Source organism: Lactuca serriola, chromosome 4 (assembly GCF_051521515.1).
Source record: "Lactuca serriola cultivar US96UC23 chromosome 4, Lser_US96UC23_V15, whole genome shotgun sequence".
NCBI classification, from domain to species: Eukaryota; Viridiplantae; Streptophyta; class Magnoliopsida; order Asterales; family Asteraceae; genus Lactuca; species Lactuca serriola.
This window is the reverse complement of record NC_136411.1, coordinates 35,734,244-35,758,080: the sequence shown is the minus strand read 5'-3', so window position 1 is coordinate 35,758,080 and position 23,837 is coordinate 35,734,244. Positions and strand designations below refer to the sequence as shown.

At 33.6% G+C, this 23,837-nt stretch overlaps 1 protein-coding gene across 1 annotated transcript in view; it reads right to left on the bottom strand.

Moving 5' to 3' along the window:
- Positions 1-382: 382 nt before the first annotated feature.
- LOC145098215 (uncharacterized) overlaps positions 383-23,837 on the bottom strand; it is a 31,911-nt gene continuing 8,456 nt past the window's right edge. The window contains exons 2-3 of the mRNA XM_079035878.1: positions 788-1,053; positions 383-703 (exon numbers count right to left, since the gene is read on the bottom strand). Of these exons, the coding sequence (XP_078892004.1) occupies positions 383-703; positions 788-1,053 (587 nt within the window). The remainder of the gene's footprint in view (positions 704-787; positions 1,054-23,837) is intronic.

Below are 23,837 nucleotides of genomic sequence, written 5' to 3'. Positions count from 1 at the left end.
TCAAACTTTCACCTTCAAGACTCATGTTAAGCACCATCTTCAAAAGATCCCCATTTTATAACTCGAATAATTGTTGGGTGATTGGCTCAATCACGTCAACTCAATACAATGGAGATATATTGCTAGGATATCTCATTGCTTCAAAGATGTTGAAGTGAATGGTCTCTCCATCAAATTCCATGGTGATCTTCCCATTGTGGACATCAATAATCGTGTGAGTGGTATTCATGAAGGGTCTTCCAAGGAGAATCATAGATGACTTGGAATGAGTCTTTTCTTCAAGGTCAATGACATAGAAATCTACGGGAAATACTAGTTGATTGACTTGAACTAGTACATCCTCCAACACGCCTCTTGGAAATACACTTGACTTGTCCGCTAATTAGATGATGACTCTTGTTTCTTCCAAAGGTCCAACATTGAGAGATTGAAAAACCAAGTATGGCATGACATTGATTGAGGCTCCAAGATCTAGCATGGAACTTTTAACATGTAAATCACCAATGGTACAAGGTATAGCAAATATTACCGGGTCTTTGCATTTGGGTGGAAGCTTCTTTTGGATGACCGCGGATACATTTGCATTGACTTGAATCTTCTCATTTGTCTTGAATTTTCTCTTGTTGGTGCACAAATCCTTAAGAAATTTGGCGTAACGTGGGATTTGCTTAATGGCATCCAATAGTGAAATGTTGAGTTGAACCTTGCAGAAAGTCTCAAGAAACTCTTTCTCTTATTCTTGTTTCTTTGAGGAAGCCAACCGGGGTGGAAAAGGTGGTGGTATGACCAATGGTTTGATGAGTTTATTGGAAGGATCGGGTTGATCAACATTTGGCACAACCGGTTCCTTTGGAGGAACTACAACTTTTGGAGATTCCACAATGATCACTTCATATTCGTCTTCTCTTGAAACTCTTTTAGGTTGACTTTCTCCAAGTGTTTTCCCACTTCGCAAGGTGATGGCACTCACATTGGGGTTCTTCTCGGTTTGTGATGGAAGTTTACCCCTTTGTTCTATCTTGTTAAGAGCGGTTGCCAAGTCTCCAATTTGTGCTTGAATGTTGGAGAAAGTATTCTTGATTTCTTGTTGAAATTGGGTTTGGATTTGAGCAAGAGAAGTGACAAGTTATTGAAGTCTCATTTGATGGGAACCACTTGATTGGCCTTGTTGTGGAGGTTGTTGGTAATTTGGAGGGTTATAAGAATTTTGTGGATATGGAGGTTTTTGGGATTGGTATTGTGGATGTTGGGGTCTCATCAAAAGATTTGGTGGATTTTGCTTTGGTGGATAAGGGTTGTTTTGGTTATTCCTCTAATTTGGGTTGAAATTGTTTTGAAATCCTATGGGTCTTGTTTGACCTTGATATCCGCCCATTGCATTCACATCTTCCGGTTCACTTCCAAGTGTGGGACACTTATCCGTATAATGTCCCGTCATTGCATAAATACCACATACCATCAATTGTTGACTTCACCAACCACTTGTGTAGAATATCTCCTCATGTCATTTCAAGTCCCAAAATTCCTTTGATTTTGAGAAATGGTACCAAAAAGTAATCGGATCTCGTGAGGGGTTTTGTTGAAGATGTCACCACCACTTGAAGCATCAATCATCCTCCGATCTTTTTCATTCATACCCTCATAAAATTGTTGAAGAAGTAGTTGTTCAGGTATATTGTGTTGAGGACAACTTGTACAAAAATTGTTGAAGCGCTCCAAAAAATCATGAAATGTTTCATTTTCCCCTTGACGAATCCCCAAAATGTCACTTCTTTGACTTGAAATGCAGGAGGTGGGATAGAATTTGCTATTGAAGGCCTTGAGTAACTCTTCCCATGTGTGAATTGATCCCGATGGTAAGTTGAATAACCACTCTCTAGCTTTGTCTTCCAAGGTGAGTGGGCGGTTAACTTGAAATCATCCAATGTCACATTGTCAGGTAACATGCTAACACATATCATATGAAAGGACTTCAAATGCTTTTGAGGATCTTCTCTATCCAACCCATGGAATTTGGTTAGTTGATGGATGAAACTTGATTTCAACTCAATCCCTCGGTGGTTTGCGGGATAAACAATAGCAAGAGGTGTGTGAGTAACATGCATTTCCATCATTTGTCTAAGTGTCAACTCTTGAGGGGGATTGGGTGGATTGGGGTTATTGGGATATTGCTGCAAGTAATTGGGTGGTTGATGATAAGTTGGGTAAGGGTATTGGTTGTGATTATAAATTGGTGGTGTATAAGCTTGGTAATTAGGATATTGGTTGTGAGGGGGTTGTTGTTCTGGGTACATTTGGTTTTGGTACATTTGAGGGGGTTGGTAATTGGGTTGATTTGGGTAATGTACTTGTTGAACTTGAAAAGCATTGTTTTGAGGTTGGTTGTTTTGGTGAAAGTTTTGGTTTTGTGGTTGATAATTGGGTTGGTTTTGAGGAGGGGCTTGATTCCAAGGTGGCATATCAATGAGAGGTTCTTGTGGTTGTTGTCTTGGTTGATGGGGTGGGGTATTGGCATCCTGATTGATTGGGTTTGGGTTTGGATTGTGAGATGGAGTGTGATTCATGGCTATGTGGTTTTCAAACAGAATGTCTTCAAAGGAATGACCAACAATTGGAGAACTCGGTTCGGTGGTTTTCAAACAGAATGTCTTAAAAGGGGTATCGATCCTCGGGGAAATGGTTGTATTCAATCACCAATGCAATTCAATAGAACTAGTGAAATTAAACTAACTACAATTAAACTAAAAGGATGGGGGGGGGGGGGGGTTTGATTACATGAAAACTAAAATACTTGAATAACTAAAAACCTTGCAATTAAGCGAGTTGATGAGATGCTCAAAGGTTGTGAATAATTGGTTAACTAAGGCAATTCAACACAATGAACATTTGTTTGTTTATCATTAGGATCTAATACAAAGCTTGTCCTTCATCCCAAATTGGTTATAGCAATCATGAAGCATGATATGCCAAGATTCCTCATAGGTCGTATGGAGGTTGGGGAAGCCCACAACACACCTTCTTAATTAAGATCAAGGGTCAATTGAAGTAATTAATCCCAAGAAATCAATTAGCCTTAAGAATGAAGGAATCCCCAATTCCTAGAGGATGTCAAATGCTTACACATCCATAAAGGAGTTATGATTCATAAGCTAGAGATGATTTCTACCATCATAAACCTTTTGTTCTAGATAAATTCAATTCAAAATGAAAGAAACAAATCAACAATTCCTCATTCAATTACTAAGCTCATGATCAAAGCTTCAAATAAGCATAAGAATTGCAAACTAGAATCATAAACATGGAACAAATTGATAATCAACATAAATCCTTCAAAACCCACAAACATTCATTGGTTTTTAGCCAAAGTCAACCAAATAAGAGTATTAGCCACTCATGGCAACAAAGTAACAAGAACAATAATTAATTTTCATCAAGAATCTACCTAAGACTTGAAGAGATGAAAGAAATTGAGTATTTTGCTCTCCAAATTGTCACTTGCAGGTCTCCAATGGTGGAAAATTCGTGAATGAGCCTCTAGATCTGATCCCCAATGGTTATGGTGTGCCAAATGACCAAAATACCCAAACTGGGCAGTTACGCGGGTACCCGCACGACGAAAATTCCACCCGCGCAAATGTTGTTGTAATGCTACTGGTCCTTCCTTCCACCACTCCACCCTTCTACTACCAAAGATTCCTTTTGTCACCCCCTTGTCCATGTAATTTGAATCCACCAATCATCATTTAGCCACCAAATGGATGTTCCAAACCCAAAATTAGAAATTTATGATCCATCTTCACAAGCCCAAATAATCCAAGCTAATAACTTTCAAAGCCCAATTCTTCTTCTTTAACTCTGCCAAGCCCAATAATTCCTCGGGAGCCTACTAAGCCCATCTCCAATCAACCCGCAACCGCAACAAGCTCCAAAACCCTGCAAAATTCCTCATGCAACATAAAAAGCACCCGGTACGATCCATACTAAAGAAAAATAAATAAAATACAATGCATTAATGATAAAAAGATCTAAAAATCTAAAATAAACTAATAAAAATAAGGAAATAAAATAAGCTATCAACTGCTGTCATTGCTAAACACAAACAATATGCTAAGTAACCTCCTTTTTCAAAAAAAAGTCGATTGATAAGCACATGTTGAGAAAAGTTTATTGATCTAAGTTATCCTTAAAAAATCTGAAGTGGTATCAAGGAAAGTTATCCTAAAAGTGGTGTTTTCTTATCCTCCCCACTTCATAAAAAATATCATGAAACTAAAATCCTCAAATTGGCAATCTATTCTTGTTTGCATAAAGTGAAACTAAAATGAGTAAAATCTCAACGATCTACTTTCTAAAAGAGTTCCAAGCTCTCAGAATTTTATAAACGATCATGTAAATTACTGGAGGAAGATAATTGATCAAATAAAACCATAAAGGGATAAAAAGTACATGCGAACATCAAGTCATTCTGTAAATTATGTGATATTAATCCAAGGCATTTTGCTACTTTAATTCACTGATCACAATCAATGTCGAAGGGTGCTTGAGCACAAAAAAAATTCAATGGGAATCGTTCAGGTCTTCAATCGGAGGAATGATACAAGAAGCAAAATATGTATAAAGGGTCAATTAAAGCTGTTAAACCCGTTGGTGATCAAGATCCGTGATTTCTATTGAAGAAGAACCAGCCAAACACCACTTTAATTCGTCGTTGTTGTTGCTAGCATCTCCCTTCCCTCTTTACGTTTGGTTTCCGGACAGAAGAGGGGAAAGCCAAGAACCGATCAAAGCAGAAACCCCCATTCGTTACCTGCAATCGTCGGGGGCCGAAATCCTTTTCCCTAATCGTTGCTCAGTTTTCACCACCACATGACATCCTTTAATTGATGTTCTTTTGACCTGATGATGCCAAGATGAGAACCGAAGGGCAACCCCACAAAGGGTCGCTGGTGTCGATTTGTTCAATTTAGGATTTTTATAATGGGTTTTTAGATAAAGAGGGGAACGAGATTTAAACTGGATAGATACCATGATTATAGGGATTATTTTTGGAAGTTATTAAACAAATGACTAAATTAACCTTATTTATTTATTTAATTATTTAATTTTGAGTGGCCCACATTTATGCATACAATAACATAATACTTACTTAAAACACCTGAACATATATATATATATATATATATATATATATATATATATATATATATATATATATATATATATATATATATATATATAGACACACATACACATAACTTTCTCAGATTGGGAATATATGATTTAAACAAAAAAATAAATAGTTTGGGTTCCACAAGAATGTATATAACCCATGTATTTATAGGAAATTTATTAGGAATGTGATTTTTTCCTAGTATTGTATGTAAATGACACGACTCTTTTAGAAAATGACAACATGCCCTTTTAGAAATTTCATGGCTTTGCTAGGAAAGTGTTTTTCAATGAAACTAATATTGATATGATATTCAACAGACAAGTATTTTAATTGTAGTACCTATTATATATGAACATATGAGATCGCACAGAAAGAAAATTAAAAAAGAATGTGGTTTTCTTATTTTATTGAATGAAGTCTTGCAATTGTTTGTGGTTGTAGATGTGATCATGCTTTTGATTATATACCAAATGGTCTCTACTTTCATATATGGTAAACTTGATAACCTTCTATTGTTGTGCTTGGTTAATGACATCTGATTAAAATGGACCCTTTCCTTGAAATTAATTTTAAATTTTATTTTCCGTTGTCTTGCTTGGTTACTTAATTATTTTGTATCTTATAATTTTTAGTAGTAATATCAAAGCTTATTTCTAATGGAAAATTCTATACGTACCCCCCATTGCATTATGTAACCCCCTCATATGAGTGTAATAGTGTTTGCGTACCCGCATGAGGTGTCAATTTCTGTGAGTAAGGGGTATATATAGTAGCATTCATTTTTAAAATCTTGATTACCTTTGTTGAAGTCATGTTGCTTTTTCTCCACACCATCTATTGTATAAACTATATGAAAAAAAAACTTACTAAATTCATAAATGTTGTTCGTATTTAACTTTTAATGGTTTGATTTTAATTTTACTTAATAAATTTATGAATTTCCCATGTATTTATGAAGTTCCCATGTACGAATTTTATAAACAAATGGTTTAATATTTTTAGCATGTGGATGTAAGTGCATTGGATTTTCCAATGTGGACCATATGTTTGGTTGATTATTTTGGTTGTACTAGAAAAACAACATTTTACGAGGTGCAATGCGTGTCGTAAAACGCTCAGATGACGCGCAAATGGGTGTCAAGGAAGGCTCTGTCATAACGAGAGACAACACACATTTGCACGTCATCTATTTATGACACACATTTACAACGCGCACTTACGACACGCAATGCGTGTTAAGGAAGGCCCTGTCATAAAAAAAGCATTTGCGTATCATAAATTTACGACGCGCGTTTACGACTCGAATTGCGTATCCTTAAAGCCCCTGTCATAAAGAAAGATGACACACATTTTTGCGTGTCATAATTTTAAATGTTTATATATATATATATATATATATATATATATATATATATATATATATATATATATATATATATAATGATAGATTTACTAATTTTCAAATTAAATAACACATTTAAAGTCTCATAATGCAAAATAAAATACTTATATAACAAAACCATCTATTTCATACAATAAATGTACTAATATTCAAAACAAATCACATTTGATTGTTAGTTTATTAGCATCAGTCAAACTAGAAAAACAAATCTTCCTAATCCAAATAAGAACAAACGTATAAAACTCAAACTATTTCGGAACTGCCACAAATGTTTAGGATTTGTGAGATCATTAATCGTCTCCTCTGTTGCACGACATGTTGTGTATGCTTCTTGTAGGCCTAATAAATCCTAACAAATGAAATGTATTATTTGAGGATTTAAAACTGATGAAATGACTGAATACATATATACTTGTAGTGGGAAAATTGCCCACATAGAAAAAAACCAACTTCAATTTGATCAAATAATAATCTGAACAATTTGATCAAGTATGCTTGTATAGGGTAAATTCTGAAACAGGATTGCCTTGACCTGCTATTTATACCAGCATCTAGATGACTGTTGTCAAAAGACCAAACTGTGCTTGACAAATTTTGTGACTTTTTACTAAACAAAATACTACAAATCAACAAAGTAATCAGAAATTCAAAAAATAAAATAAAATGGTATTTGTTATGTTCTTTTCATCTCGAACAATCTCCATTATACCCTCGATGAATTCACCACACTGGTCAGTTCAGTTTGTTTCTTATTGGCAAAAAGAATGGTATTATTTTGTTTGTTTAATTTTAATAGCAGAAAGAGAAAGATGGAAGAGTTTGGGAGGTTGAAAAGGGATTATTTGATAAAGGCTCCCCTGAACAAAATTCATGGCAGGCATTTCCTAAGGAGAATCCCTCAGACAACTCCAAATCTGTTAGAACAAGAAACAATGTGCACCAGAACAAGCAAGCGGCTGAAGGCGGCACCACGAGTTAGGGTTTTGGAGCGGAAAGCTTCATAGCGGTTCCTTCCTCTGCTAGCTCTCACTCTCAGGCAAACACAACACATAATATACCTATCCACACCACCAATTATGGGCGTTCTAGTTATGGGGAGGAGTTACAAAACAAAGAAAGTAAGTCGGCTTCCGGGCCTGCTAGATGGACCGGTTTCTAGTCTTGTTGATGTTATTAATATTATATAATAACAAGTTAAAAAGATACTTTTCTTGTAATCTTATTGACATTTTAAGAAAACTGGTTGGACTTGGGGTATTATATTAATATTAGGGGTCAAGAACATCTTAAACAAATGATTGTTGATTTGTTGGGCATGGGCTTCTTTTTTCTCCTTTGGATTACAAATTCCAACTCCATTCCATGCATCTTATTAATTAATTAATTGATGACTATTAGCTTACCTTTTGTTGTGTTATACCTATACATATTAGTATGTTAAAAAGTCTAATAAAAATCAAATACCCATATGAGAAGAAAGAAGGTGCCATTAGATCATTGATCATTCAGTTTAAGTTGGCTTGATCATGTCATACCATTATGGTTTCTAAATACCAAAGGATCTCAACACCAACTTCGTACACATCATCGTTTTTCACTAATCTAGTTAGGAAATATTTAAGAAATGGTACTTAATGTTATAATAAGGTAATGAACTATTTGAAATGCTTAGTATCTATAATTTTACCATTAAATAAAAAATTCAATTTTTTTAGAAGAATGTCCAAATGAGAGCTTTATGGAGGTCTCAACAGATAAATGTTGGGAACTGGTACATTAGAGGCTAAATCAAGAAATCTTGAAAAACACTGAGTTGCCGGCATGTCTTATAATTGAAAAGGAATAAAACCTTAAACCCAAAATCAAAAAGTACTTGGATTTCAATTGTGACAAGTTGAGGATTGTTTAAAATATATTTCTCTATCAATAGAGAAAACACTGCATTTGATCCTTCCTTTTCAATTCTAGCTTTCAATGCTGCAAGAGGTTCTTGGTATTTCAATGATTCAAATGGATCCATATCATGTATCCACTTTCCATGTAAACAAAAAGAGTAAAAAAGTCACATTTTCAGATAAGACTCAAGTACAAGAAACCAAGCCAAACTTAAAACAGAGCGAAGCATCAAGGCAAGGACACGAGGAAATGATCATATATATATGTAAACCTATAATGATTGAAAAAAATAAATATAGGAGGATGAAAACATACGGTTAATTGGTTAAAGGTAAAACAGAGTAGAAGTTATTCAACAGCTATAAATAATTAAACATAATTTTTTTACTTGAATGAATAAAGGATTAAAGGGTTGTTTCTAAACTATCAGAATCATATCTTCCTTCATATGAATCTTCAAGTCCTTCAATTAAAGATTTTTCATATAAAATAAGAGATAACACAAATGTTTGCCATAATGGAACCAAAACCTCTAGAAAAAAACAATCTTTTTAAGTTTTATTAACAATAACAGAGCTGATTTAGCAAGAGGGGGACAATAGAAAAAAGACAAACTTACCCATGACCTGACTTTTTGCCAGGCTTTGAAAGTTTTGAACAAATTGACCCAAGCATTTTAATGTCTGATAAAGGAATAGAAAGTGAAAAGTGAGTGTACATTCACATAAATGGAAAGTTTGAATTATAGCCTAAAAATTATAAAATAGAGTTGGCCTGTGGTGAGGAAACATTAGCATTAATTTTTTTTATCATTTTTTAGCTTAGTAAGCTTATTTACACTTTAATGAATAGATTGAAAATGAATTTGTTACTTTCTTTCATATTGATCAAAAACTACCTCAATAGATCTGGAATTAAATTACCTTGCAATAGAGGAAGTTAACTAATGCCTTCTTTCGTATTCATTAGCTAGGCAGGTAAAAAACTGCAAAAGAGTAAATTTCTAGTGAGGGCTCATAAATTCACGGTCATGTGTACATCAGGTGATGTTATAAGGTCTGATTTAGGTGAGATAGCTCTTTCAAGCATTTCGTTAAACAGTTGGAGTGCATAGCTCCTCTCCTTCCTTTTCTGATCTACTTATTGGAATTATCACCACTTTGAGAGCATACAACCCCATTCTTCTTTTCAAAACATATAATTCAACAAATAAGTGAACATATAGGGGTAAGAATATGAACTTAAGACTAAAACTGAAAACAAAATGACAAACCCCATATCTCTTTGAAATCTTGAATTGGCTCAATATCTTGAAAAAAAAATAAAATTGATCAAAAACTACCTCAATAACTTATTTAAATCATATATAAGAGACTATATAACATTATTTTAATTAGTTTGTTCTTGATTTTAAGAAGTTATTCTTGTAACCTAGTTGTATATATTAATAATTGGATACATGTTACATGTGCTTGACAGATAGCTTCCCAAACAGCAGCTAGTTCTAAGCCAATAGGTATAAGTTGAAACATGAAATAAAGTTGTTTTCAGAGATGAGAAGTAGATGCATGAAAAAATCAAAGGCATAAAGGAGAAATCGATAATACTAGATGAAATCGCACATGAAGGGAAAAATCATGAGCCTTTTTCTTGATTGAGAAGATGAAGTCGAGATATGAATGAGAAATTGCGTGCCCCCTTATTTGTTGAACAACTGAAGAAATAGGGCAGGGTAGAAGCATCCTTTTCATACCTTAGTGCAATCAGACCTTGGGCTAGTAAACCTGAGGAGTCTTAGTAGAAGCAGTAGGGTGGGGAAGAGGTGGAACAGTGAGCATGAGGAGTTGATATCTTATGTACCAATAGTGATATATTGCTTTCCGTTCTTCTATGACGAGTGTCACACCCCAAAACCAGAACGGCGGAAACGTTCTGGGGTGGATGACATCATGTCAAATATCACAACATATGCAGTATAGTAATCAAAGTACACAACCATTGCATTAATAGTAATAATTTTACATAGTTTACATTTCATAGCAACATCAAAGTAATACAAGGAATAATATAGATGCAGCTTAGTACTAGGTTGTCTTCACAAAAGCTCTCGGGATGTACCTGTCTATCGCTGACCTGAGAATACAAGTTATTTTGAAAGCGGGTATCAGCATTTTTATAATGCTGGTGAGTCCATAAGTATTTAGTGTCATTTGTATAAACACGCATTTTTACTCAGAATAACTTTATGAAAGATAGTAGTTTAGAATCTACGGTGTATTAGCGTCCTTTCCAGAAAATCCTATATTTTCTAAATAAAAGTAGTCTTCTACCAAGACCCGACAGACTTATGTTTTAAGGAGAAATTTTCCCCAAAATACTATCATTACCAAAATACGATATTGACTTTAAAGAAAATATGAGAATATCACGAGTAAAAATACTAGGGGAAAAATAACATATGCCTCAGCAGTAATACTGCTGACTAAGAAAAAAGAAATCATAGACTCCAGGAGGTATCGAATGAATGATACGCCTGGCTTAGTCTAACAAAAGGAAGCACAGACTCCAGACAATATCGAATGAACGACACAGCTAGTAAAGTCTAAAACATCCGGTAACCCTTAGTGGGTTGTTTCAAAAATACCGTGTTACCTTAAGGCCATGAATTATAAGGTAAACATAGAGATACTCGTAACCATACTGATTGACACTAGAGTACTTGACGCCCTGCAAGCGTCGGAATAAATGTGAAATTTGTCACCCCTTGGCTTGGTAGGCCGAGGACTGTAGCTAGCAGTCAGGGTGCGGGAGTGTCAGTCTCGTATAGATCTATACACACCATGCCCGCTCTCCCTCCAGGAGACTCTGGTTACCAACTTGACGACGGGGAGATCCGTGTCTTGAAGATGCATCTCGTATTTTGAATTCTATGGTAAGTACTGGAATAACGATATAGACTCACGAATGAACTAACTCCTTTGGAATTCTCTGGACTAGAAAGAGTGATTAGAATCTCCTAACTATTCCTATAATAGTTACTAGTGTCTCTGATCTATGAATGATGAATGGAAGGATGCCCTTGCTACCCAAGGGAAATGAACTGGTCGATGGAAACCTTTATGTCCATATATGTATACATGATATATAACTAATGTTTAAACGACCTTCGGAAGGATAACTGATACCCACTAGACCACATCCCAACGAGGAAAAGGAAATAGGGCGAAATAGCCTTCCTAAGTCCTTTAAACATTATTTATATAACTATATAAATATAGACATGCATTTAACAAAGTAAAAGCATAGAAGGAAAACTTTGATGAAACCTTTGGAAAACTTTCATACATAAGAAATTTACAACTTGATGTCATTTTGTAAAACAAGTTTTGAAAATCTTTGGAATCCTTTGAAAAACCATTCATAAATAGCTTTGGAAGTGATTTTTAATAAACAGTTTAAGTGAAGAAAACCTTTGGAAAACCTTTAACTAGAAAGTTTGACTTGATTTCATTCTATAAAACAAACTTTGAAAACCGTTGAAAAACCTTCGGAAAACCTTTCGAATACTTATGATAATCTGAAAGAGAAACTCATATTTTAACAAGAGTTGAAAACGAGATTGGAAAATCTTAAGCTGGATAAAACAGTTTAACATGCAAAAATCCATTTTGCTATACAGTTATCAATCACATGTGATTTATCTAATAACTGTACAGTTCAACTTATATTCCCCCCCCCCCTTATAAAAGGAGTTAAAATCGTTTAAAAGGTTAATTTAGGGGTATGAGCTCACCTGTTGCGGGTGGATCGGACGGAGGTGTCGGTTGGGTGCTCGGTGCCAAGTAAAGACTTGAACACACTTAGTGACCTATTAACATATGATGACATATGTTTACATGCAGTTAGTGATTATAATACTAATAAAACACGTATAAGCATCCTAATGTGCGGAAAACACTTTGGTCAAGTGCTAGGAGACTATTGGGTTGCAATAAGGGAGTGTATGGCCTAGTTAGGGAGTTTACTCTTCAAGAGTAAACTCTTTATGGAGATTTCGGCCCTAAGACCATATCCCCATGAGTTTACGGCCGTAAACTCATGGGTGGTGTGTTATTGGATGTTTAAAGGTCTTATATCACTTGTAGAAGGCTAGGTTCCAATCTAGGGCATAGGAAGGGGTTAAGGCTCCAAATGAACCATTTAAGGGAGTTGACGGCTGTAAACATAGAGTTTAAGGCCGTAGACTCTCACTTGGTCTTTCAATTCATGATTTAAGGTCTTAAATGAAAGAATATAAGGTTCTACGCATTATTCCAAGACAAAGGGGGAAGTTAGGGCATCATTTGGCCTCTTTGAGGGAGTTTACGGCCCGTGGACCAATCCTTGGGGGTTTACGACCGTAAACTCCTAAGTCCATAGTTTCTTTGATGTTTAATTCCCCTACTTCAATGGTGGTTGATTCTAGACATGTATCCAAGCTATAGGAGGTGTTTAAAGGTAAATTTAACACCTTAAATGGTGTTCACGGCCCATGAAGAGGGGTTTACGGTCCAAGAGTGTTCTTGGGCTGTAAACTCATGTTTACTCTCCATATGATATGATTTTGGTGTTCTAAGTGTACATGCAACCCTAAATACCTTGGATCTATGTTTTCTCTATTATACATGCAAATAAGAACTTCCAAGGTATTATCCTAATCTAGCATACAAATCAATGAATGTAACAAGATAGAATACATACCTTTTGATGTAGCTTGATGTCTTCAAGCTTTAAGAGCTTAGCCCCAATAGTATGGAAGCCTCAAGTGGAATCACAATCACCAAAACACTTAGAATAGCTTGAGAGAATTCTACAACTCATGAAATCGGCTAGCCCTTTCACTTCACACTCTAGTGTGTTACTAGTTAGATACTAGTTGCCAATTTTGTCAAGAATAAGATCTTTATATAGTGTTACAATTAGGGTAAACCCTAATTGTCATGACTTTCCATTTCCTTGGATCCATGAGTACAAATACACCATGGAGCATCCATGGACCATCCTATGGGTTTTAGCCCAACTTGATTATCCATGGAGCATTAGCCCACTATACAAGTATGGATGATTTACACAATCGACCCATATATTTAATTAGTCTTCTTTTGATCACTTAATTAATCCTAGATTAATTCTTGATCAATACTAATTAAATAATCTTATTATTCTTATTATTAATATACTAGAACTTATAATATATTAATAACCATAAGTGTCTTATTTCTCTCATTATAGTCTATCCAAGTGCATGATGGTATGCAACCCAAATGGACCATGCCGGGTCGGGTCAAGTCTTACCAATTATAGTTATGGACTTAGACATTAATCCAACACTAAGCTCATACATGCAAGTCCTTAAGTCATATCTAAGCATTAGAAGGGATTTGGAAGGGTTTTGGGGCTTCAAAACCCCACTTATGGGTATTTGCAGTCCAAGAGTGTTCTTGGGCCGTAAACACATGATTTTGAGGCTTTTGGATGATTTAAACATGAATTTTCATGTATATCAAGCTAAACAACAAGCTAGGATAGATTACTTACGATTATGGAGCTCGAAAGAGGCGTTTTTTGGATCGAAAGCCACTTGTAGAGAGAGAGGGTAGAGAGAGGGCGGAAAGGGTGTAAATGAGGTTCTCTCACCCTTATATAGGGTTTGAGTTGGTGTCCCAGTGGAAGTCTACCCGATACTGACGTTAAACGGGACTTATGGTGATACCCGACTAAATGGTCGCAATTTGACTTGATTGTAACTAAAAATTTTCAAGGGGATATTGAGGGTGTTTCACGTGTTTCTAATTTGTTCGGACACTCATGAAGTCATAATAAAAAGTCCCAATTTAATTAACCTAATCCAAAAAGGTTAACGGAACAATTTAATAAAACGAGCTTTATTAGCAGGAAAAGGGTTTACTGTGACGGCTTAAATTTCAGGTTGTCACAACGAGTGTTAGAGAGATTAATTGATAGGTGTGTAGTCGCCGATGTTGTAGCCTGAGGGTTCACAACACCATTGCGGTGGAGGAGTCATAGTTGCATAATGACGATGCAATCGAGAGTGAAGCGATTGGGGCGTAAGTCTCCGAACAAAAAAAGCCCTAGCTTACGTTGTGCAGGCTTGAAGAGTAGGTGTGGGTTGGAGATAATGGAGGTGGGTGAGGGGCGGAGATGAAGGAGAGGAGATGTTAGAGAACAGATCGATTCGAATGTAGGAGAAGAAAGTGGGGTTTAAAATTTTTAGGAATTTCATTTTCCCTCTAAGAAGAGAGACATGCGTTTCTTAAAAAAATATAAAACGACATTCACAGAGGAGGCACATTTTAGATAAATTGCCCTCCGTGTTTTTAATTTTTTACATGAAACACTAATTTAAGGGCACGCAATAATGCGTGACCTAAATCATTAAATTTTATGAAGAGATGACACTTTTTTCATGCCACTCTCTTTTGTGTAACATAAATCATTGAGTGTCGTAGTTTACGCGTCGTAAAAGGGTCTTTTTCTTGTATAAGCCTTGTAATTATTGTAATTGTCCATGATTTTTAGTTGTATGTTCTAGGTTTTACATGGAAATAAGAAAAGATAATGCTTTCTTATGTAAAATCGCACATTTGGAAGACTCGAAGACCATGACAACAAATTAAAAGTTCATTTTGGTGCAAGAGTAGCCTAACAACAGAATGCAACCTAAGGTGACATTGACCGATCGCACATCATTAGCAACTGAGGCGAACGTCGACATTCGGCAGTGATCCAAGTCTATAAGGTGGAAGCACATGGAAACCCTAGAGACGGTGTGTGTAGGGTGTGAACTATATGCATTTAATATTGTTTTCATTGAAAATAAACTGAAACATTAAAATTGAGTTTTTATATATAAATTGTTTATCGATTAAAACATGAAAAACTAAAAATTGGTTTTTAACATTTTAGATTAAATTTCGTATTAAACTGATTTTATTGAAACACAAACTGGTTAAAATTGTTTTAACAAATCATATTGACAAATTGTCTATATGCATGCAAATTTTTTTAACACTAATTTTTATACAATATAATTAGACAAACAAACACCTTTTAAATTTGAGTCTTGCCATCTACCTATTGAATACTTGCATGTCTAATTTTGCACCCTTGTAAGGACTAAGCGATATCATACATACTTATAAACCTAGCATTTTTTCTTGAATCTCATGCATTCGAAACCCCCATTCTTTTTTCCTTTCACCACATTCATTTGAAACTTCCATGACTTTTCAATTTCTTTATAATAATAATTATAATTTGGTAATTAGGTTAAATAAATATCAAATCTAAAGTGTATTCATATATAAACTAAATTTCAATATTAAAATAATATCTTTAATTCTACTTATAAAATTATGTTTTTTAACTTTTAACATATTATACTTAATTTATTAGTTTTAATATATTGTTGGATGTAAACCATTATCATTTTAAAGGTATAATTTTTGAACAATTTGTATAAAATACTTAAATTATTAATTATAATATAACATTATAGGCTCAACTTAAATATAAATTTTATTTAACTTAAACAACCCAAAGATTATTTTATAAATAGTTAAAAGTGATAAATTGTAGTGTATTTCTAATAATGATTGTAAGTTGGTTAATAATGTTAAATAAATATCAAACCTAAAGTGTAATCATAAATAGACTAAATTTCAATTTTAAAATAATATCTTTATTTCTATTTATAAAGTTATGTCTGTAAATTTTAACATATTATACTTAATTTATTAGATTTAAAATGTTGTTGCATGTAAACCATTATCATTTTAAAGCTGTAATTTTTGAACAGTTTGGACAAAATACTTAAATTGTTAATTTAAATATAACATTACAGTGTCAACTTAAATATAATGTTCAGTTCCACTAAAAAACCAAATAATATTTTGTAAATAGTTAGAAGTGATAAATTATAGTGATAAATGCAAAAACTAAATTGTAATATTAGTTTAGCTAAAATATTTCCTAAATATATTTATATAATCGTTAAACTTTTCAAATAAGTAGCTTAAAATAACTTATAATAACAATAGTTAAAAATAACTCTATATAAATGATTATATTGTTACCTTTAAAATCAAAAAATAATGTTTGATGTTTTAAATAATTATAATAATAGAAATTAAAACATCAAGCAAATAAATTTTAAAAAATTAGTTAAAAATAAAAACTATAAATAATATTAAACCATATATAATATTTAATTTTATTGATGTGTAACTCGCGAGTAGAAGTCATTCAAACGATTGAGATTATAACGCTATAATAGATTTATATATTATCATATAATTCAAAATAATCAATATATTATATCAAATTAATATACGAATTATTATATCAAATTTAACAACAACGTTAATATTATATTTTAATATATATATATATATATATATATATATATATATATATATATATATATATATATATATATATATATATATATATAAAGACTTCAACTATATAGGTGTTTCTACGCATTACAATGTCAACTCAAATACAAATTTCAGTTCCATTTAAAAAAACTAAAGAATATTTTGTAAATAGTTAAAAGTGATAAATTGTAGTGATAAAAGCAAAAACTAAATTGTAATTTCAATTTAACTAAAATATTTCTTAAATATATTTTTATAATCGTTAAAAGTTTCCAAATAAGTAGCTTAAAATAACTTACAATAACAATAGTTAAAAACAACTCTATATAAATGATTATATTGTTAGCTTTAAAATAAAAAAACAATGTTTGATGTTTTAAATAATTATAATGATAGAAATTAAAACATTAAGCAAATAAGTTTTAAAAAATTAATTAACAATAAAAACAACTATAAATAACATCAAATTATATATTATATTTAATTTTATTCATTTGTAACTCGCGGGTAGAAGTCATTCAAACGATTGAGATTATGAAGTTATAATAAATGTATATATTATCATATAATTCAAAATAATCAATATATTATATCAATTTAGTATATACAAATTATTATATCAAATTTAAGAACAACGTTATTGTTATATTTAAAAAATCATATATTTGTAAAGACTTTAACTATATAGGTGTTTCTGCGCAACGCGCGGGCATTCACCTAGTTAAAAATATGTGGGGAATCTCATGCCCTTATAATATCTAAGCTAAAATTCATAGTTATAAATTTTAAGTGGGACCTAGTAAATCATAACCACATGTGACAGACTGTGGATGGTTTGAATAACTTAGTCACTCCGGAAGAATAACCCAGTTTATTCGGGAAGTCAAAACATGCAAAATGAAACACAATAATAATTGAATCCAATATGGTATCAACACTTTGAACATAAATAAAACACCTTTTATTTATCACCATATGATTACACATTATTCATTGTATACTGTTTCAGCTATCAACTTTATTCTTGAATTTAAAACCAATAGTTGTCCCATGCTCCAAGCATGTACACTATGCTTTCTTAAACACTAGTCATGCCACACACTAAGTATGCATACTATGTTTGTCTATGATCTTTACTTTGTGAACTAGATCAATTTAACATAACTTCAATGATTCTCTTTTCACAATCCCAAATCCTTACCGCAAATGCAAGAATTCCAAATTCATGCCATTTACTGTAATCTGTTAGATTCTAAACTTATATGCATTGATCCTCTTGTAACGATTATGCACAAACTCACAAAGACTTGGCAACAATCATTACAGAGAATTCCAAAGGAGATCAACTCCTTGGAAACATCCTTCTTGCATTAAGTTTCCTTAATCTTACACAGATTGAAATTTCTAACTTTGAAACATTTCCAGATTCCATTTTGACTATCACTTCTGAACAAGAGTTGCCTCCTTACAGATTATGTCAATATGGTCCTTCCAGAATTATCACTATACTTCCAACTGTCCTTGAGCAACCAATCTTTGGAAAACCTTAGATTGTCCTCGACAATTGTTTAATCCTTTTAGTCATATCCAGTTCTAAACCTTTTCCCTTCTTAATGCCCCAGGCATTTGGAAAATTTTAGAAAGGATGAATATAGCACATTGAATCGATCCTATATCTGAAGCATATGGGACACGATTCATGATGTCTAACATAAAGACTAAACCAGTCTTTTGCTATAATATGTCCATTTCAATTTGCCAAGTTCTCATAATTCAGATTATGAAAAGGGATGCCGTAATCATAATCGAATTTTAGAACGCAAATAATGGACCCATATGGACCCATATACAGAATTTCCTTATGTTGAGCCATTCCAACATGAAATTCATATATATATATCCTTGACTAAATGATTAAAACCTCACGATCTAAGCTTATAGATTTGAGATGAAGTATAATTTCATCTCCCTTAATTATAGCAAAACAACTTTTTCCCAATTGAAACTTTTGTTTTCTATAATTAACATTGCTAACTTGCAATACTTATCATAATTATCATGCTCCCACTAACATGATGATTATTAGCATAACACTTATGCTCCCACTAGCTTTGACATGTTCTCAGAAATCACCTGGACTTCTAGAAATCAATACTTCATTGACTTTCTTACCAAAGTTCAGATTTCTGATACTAGATTGTTTTGATAAAACTTTATCAAAATCATACACCTTCCCTTAGATAGCACACTTGTGTTTCTAAACAATTATGAAGAGGTATGTCGTAATCATAATGGTTAGACCTTTTTGCCATTTCTCACAAGTCCATATTAGTGTGCCGGTTAACCACACGCGCTCCACTAACGACTTTGAGAATGCAAATATCACAATTGCTATCTAGATAAAATCTACTTAGTGAAAGCGTTTCCTCACCATCATTTTCATGAATCGGAGAGAAACCTTATGACACTTAGATTTAATGGTGTATGTGTTCTTATCCATGTGAATTGTCAAAACCATAATCACAAGACAAAGATAATGATAAATCCAAAACCATATGGACTAAACTCAATCTTAATTTCTTGCCACCTGGCAGCTCAAGGGCCTGCCATTTCTTCCAAGTTGTTATGCAACCAATTGAGAACTCTAAGAACTCATATGCAAAGCCAACTTTAACTGGAATGGGCATAGAATATGTTAACACGATAGGTTATAAACCTCAAGTCGTGTGCTAGTGAAGAACTTCAGGTTTTCTTTTTGATTAGTTCTTGAGACTTTCAAGACCTTTAGGACTCCCACTGTCCTCTTGACATATAAGATTCCCTTGTCAAACATCCAAGAGATAGTGCGGATTCTAATCAAGACAAACACTTCACACAATTGGCCTAAGTTGGTCTTTGTTTTATCCAAAACATCACAACTTACCAATTTCAAATGTACTAGAGTAGAAAACTTTTACTCTTACATTTGACAAGTGTTTTAAACCTTTTTTGAGACATGTCACTCAAGTTACAATCTTGGAGTATGACTCTAAGACTTGTATCGGAACGAAGTATGACTCATCTTCTTGATTTAACCATTTCAACAATTCAAGATCCCTCTTCTTAGTCATAAGAATGCACTAAGATTTCCTTAGAGAACTAATTGTGCTATGGTTTCTTAATCATTAAGATGATCACAAAACTGATACTAAAGTACTCTCCCATCTTTTCAGATTTGAGAAACTTTTATCCTTCTGCCTAATTTGATTCTTCTTATTCGCTCTGCCTTACATTGGAATCTTTTTTCCAATGTCTCAGAGTTACACTTAAGCATGTAAGTATAATCATATTTACTGAGCTTTAGTAAACTATGACGAATAGTCTTATCAAACTTTTATGGTGGACTTAATCAGTGCACAAGAATGTGTACTCGATCCTTTAGTCCTTTACTTGACTCACACATCCATGTGAACAAGTAATTAGTCTTAATTTTCCAATACTTGAAAGTTCTCATTCATCATGCTATACAACTTGCATGATTCCAAGTTTCGGTCCAATTGAGACTTGGGTGATGAGAATCTTTCCTTATTTTGGTAAATTTTGACATTACCACAAATGAAAGAATCAATTTCATATTTCCACTCTTGCTCTTAATGGAATCATATAAGCAACAATTTTTCCTCAAATGCCATTGTAAGGATATTTTAAAATAAATAAAATCAAAAATTTTTCTTTTATTTTAAAACTTTGCGGAAAAACTTATCCTTACAATCTATATGAAAACTTGTTGTTATCTATTCCTAAGCAATATCTCATAACTCCTAAGAAGTAGCTCAGGAATCCGATCTTTCAAACTATGCGATAGAAATCCATCTATGCGATCAGATTCAGCATATTCTTTCTTTAAGTTTCTTCACTTTTCTTTGATTCTTAAAACATCACCATGTGACCCAGTCACATCATGTATCAAGAATCTCAGAATAGAAGCTTAATAGAGTTAGATAGTGGACTTTACCTGAAGTAGAGTCAAACTTATTGACTTTAACATCCTTAGGTAAATTTGGCAGCTTCGCAACCAATGCCCCTTCCTTTAGCAATATAAACATATGGACCCTTTGATAATGGTACACGAGACTATCACAGACTTAGCTTTTCTCTTTACCATTTGGTCAACCGAGTTGACTATGGCCGATCCCTTTCCATTGGGAAGAGAATGCTTTCCGGGATTTCCTGTGTCACTATTGTCAATGTCCATCAAGTTTTAAGAAAGTTGATCTTAGATAAGATCATTAAGGGTCTTATCATAGTCTGTTTCATAGGTGTCCCAAAGGAACTCACTATGTGACTTAGAAAGTGATTGAACCACCGACTTTCTCAAGACTTTGACACCCAACTCTCCCGACTTGTCAATATGTGACTACATCTCCAAGACGTGACCACACCTAGACCTTGCCTTGCCAATAGGGCTTGAGTGACCTTAAACTTTTCAAGAACTTGTGGGTTAGGGAGAATAATTGGAGGAGGTGAATGAAGTATGATTTCCATGGGACATCATCTTCATTAGGAAACCTTGTTTCAAGAGATTTGGGAAGATCATAGGTGTCTAAACCAGACATCTTTTGGGAGATATTCAAGATAGTTGATTTAAAGTCCTTAATATGACACCCAATATGAAATATTAAGACTAGGACCCAACAAACTATTTTATAACTTAGAAGAGGTATGCCGTAATCCAAGCTATAAAATATTTGAAGGTAGGTGAATGACGATTCACCAATTTCCACCAAGATAAACGAAATGTATTATTAGGTTTTAATTGGTTTTGAAACTCCTAGATCTTTGAGATTCATTGAACTGTTCAAAGGCATGTTTCCATCTCGAGTGTGCCCTTCAGGTTTTGTGACTGGGATGCCGAGGATCACAAAACAAGGTGTGAAGTAACCATGCAAATCACTTGGTACCCTTAATAAATTACCCCTCAATCGATGTGCCGGTTAACCACACACACTCCATCGATACTATGATAAATATTAAGTCACCCTTTACCTACCTTGTTAAGTCCAAGTTAGTGTGCCGGTTAACCACACACGCTCCACTAACGACTTTGACAAAGTGTAAAGTGTAATTTCATGGATTAGCACCTTATTCACATTTTTCCTAAGTGACTAAGATTGGGTATTATTAAGAGTTTAGTTACTTAGTATTATCATTAATACTTTTAATGAAGGGAGAATTCTAGTCCTGTCAAACCCGTTCGGCTAACGACCCTCCACCAGTCAAGCAAGCGGTGGGTGAGAGTGGACACCCATTAAGTTGCCATTTTATAGGCAACAACCTTATACCCACCTTATAGACCGGCTTCGTGAATGAGGCGTACTAGCGGTAAGACTGACTTTACTCTTATACATATATATATTATTAACTTATAATATTATAAATTATAAGGGTTGAATTTTAACTTTTAAAATTCTAAGGGCTAACTTGGAATTAAAGTATTCATAAAAGAAAACTTTTCAAATTCCAAAACTTGAGGGCAAGTTTTGAAACTATTCAAAACTAATTAATTCCATAACTTATGTGTTTAAAGTAGTTTTAATCCAAAAACTCTTCAAGTTCCATAACTTGAGGACAAGTTATGGAAGACTTTAAACTAATAAAAGAACTAACTTTTCATTTATTTTATAACTTATGGATTTAATTATGGTTACATATTTTTTTCTTTAATGAAGTGACTCTTGAACTTCCATAACTTGAGGACAAGTTATGGAGTCATAAAAAAATATTCAATGACACAAGACTCTTCATTTTGTAACCATTGCTAACTCTTATGAATTTTATGAGTCTTTAATGTGACTCTTCATGTAACTTGAGGACAAGTTACACAAACACATTTTATACTCAACTCTTAGATTAAAATGGATTGAAAACAACTATTTCACTCAACATTTCTATTAATCTAAGCAACTCATAAGAACAAGATAATTCAAATCAAACTTTTTCATGTAATTAGTCTAAACTTTAAACTAATACAAAACATAAATCTATTGACAATTATCTTTGAAAATGGATTAGCATGAACATTACCACATCAAAAACAAGTTTATAAGTTCAAAAACAACTTAGGGTAATGTTCCTAGTCCATTTCTAGCCAAAAAACTCGAAAATATGCTGTCTGGGGGTCCAACTCGTCGAGTGCATGAACAAACTCGGCGAGTTGGATCGAATTGATCACATTTTAGGCATGGACTCGCCGAGTCCTCTGATGGACTCGCCGAGTCTGATGATCAGACAGCACCAAATTCGTTTTTTTAGCTTCTATTGCAGGTATAACAAGAAAACAAGCCTAGGCTCTGATACTACTGTTGGGTTTTAGGCATTCTAACACTCCTAAGTGTACATGCAACCCTAAATACCTTGGATCTATGTTTTCTCTATTATACATGCAAATAAGAACTTCCAAGGTATTATCCTAATCTAGCATACAAATCAATGAATGTAACAAGATAGAATACATACCTTTTGATGTAGCTTGATGTCTTCAAGCTTTAAGAGCTTAGCCCCAATAGTATGGAAGCCTCAAGTGGAATCACAATCACCAAAACACTTAGAATAGCTTGAGAGAATTCTACAACTCATGAAATCGGCTAGCCCTTTCACTTCACACTCTAGTGTGTTACTAGTTAGATACTAGTTGCCAATTTTGTCAAGAATAAGATCTTTATATAGTGTTACAATTAGGGTAAACCCTAATTGTCATGACTTTCCATTTCCTTGGATCCATGAGTACAAATACACCATGGAGCATCCATGGACCATCCTATGGGTTTTAGCCCAACTTGATTATCCATGGAGCATTAGCCCACTATACAAGTATGGATGATTTACACAATCGACCCATATATTTAATTAGTCTTCTTTTGATCACTTAATTAATCCTAGATTAATTCTT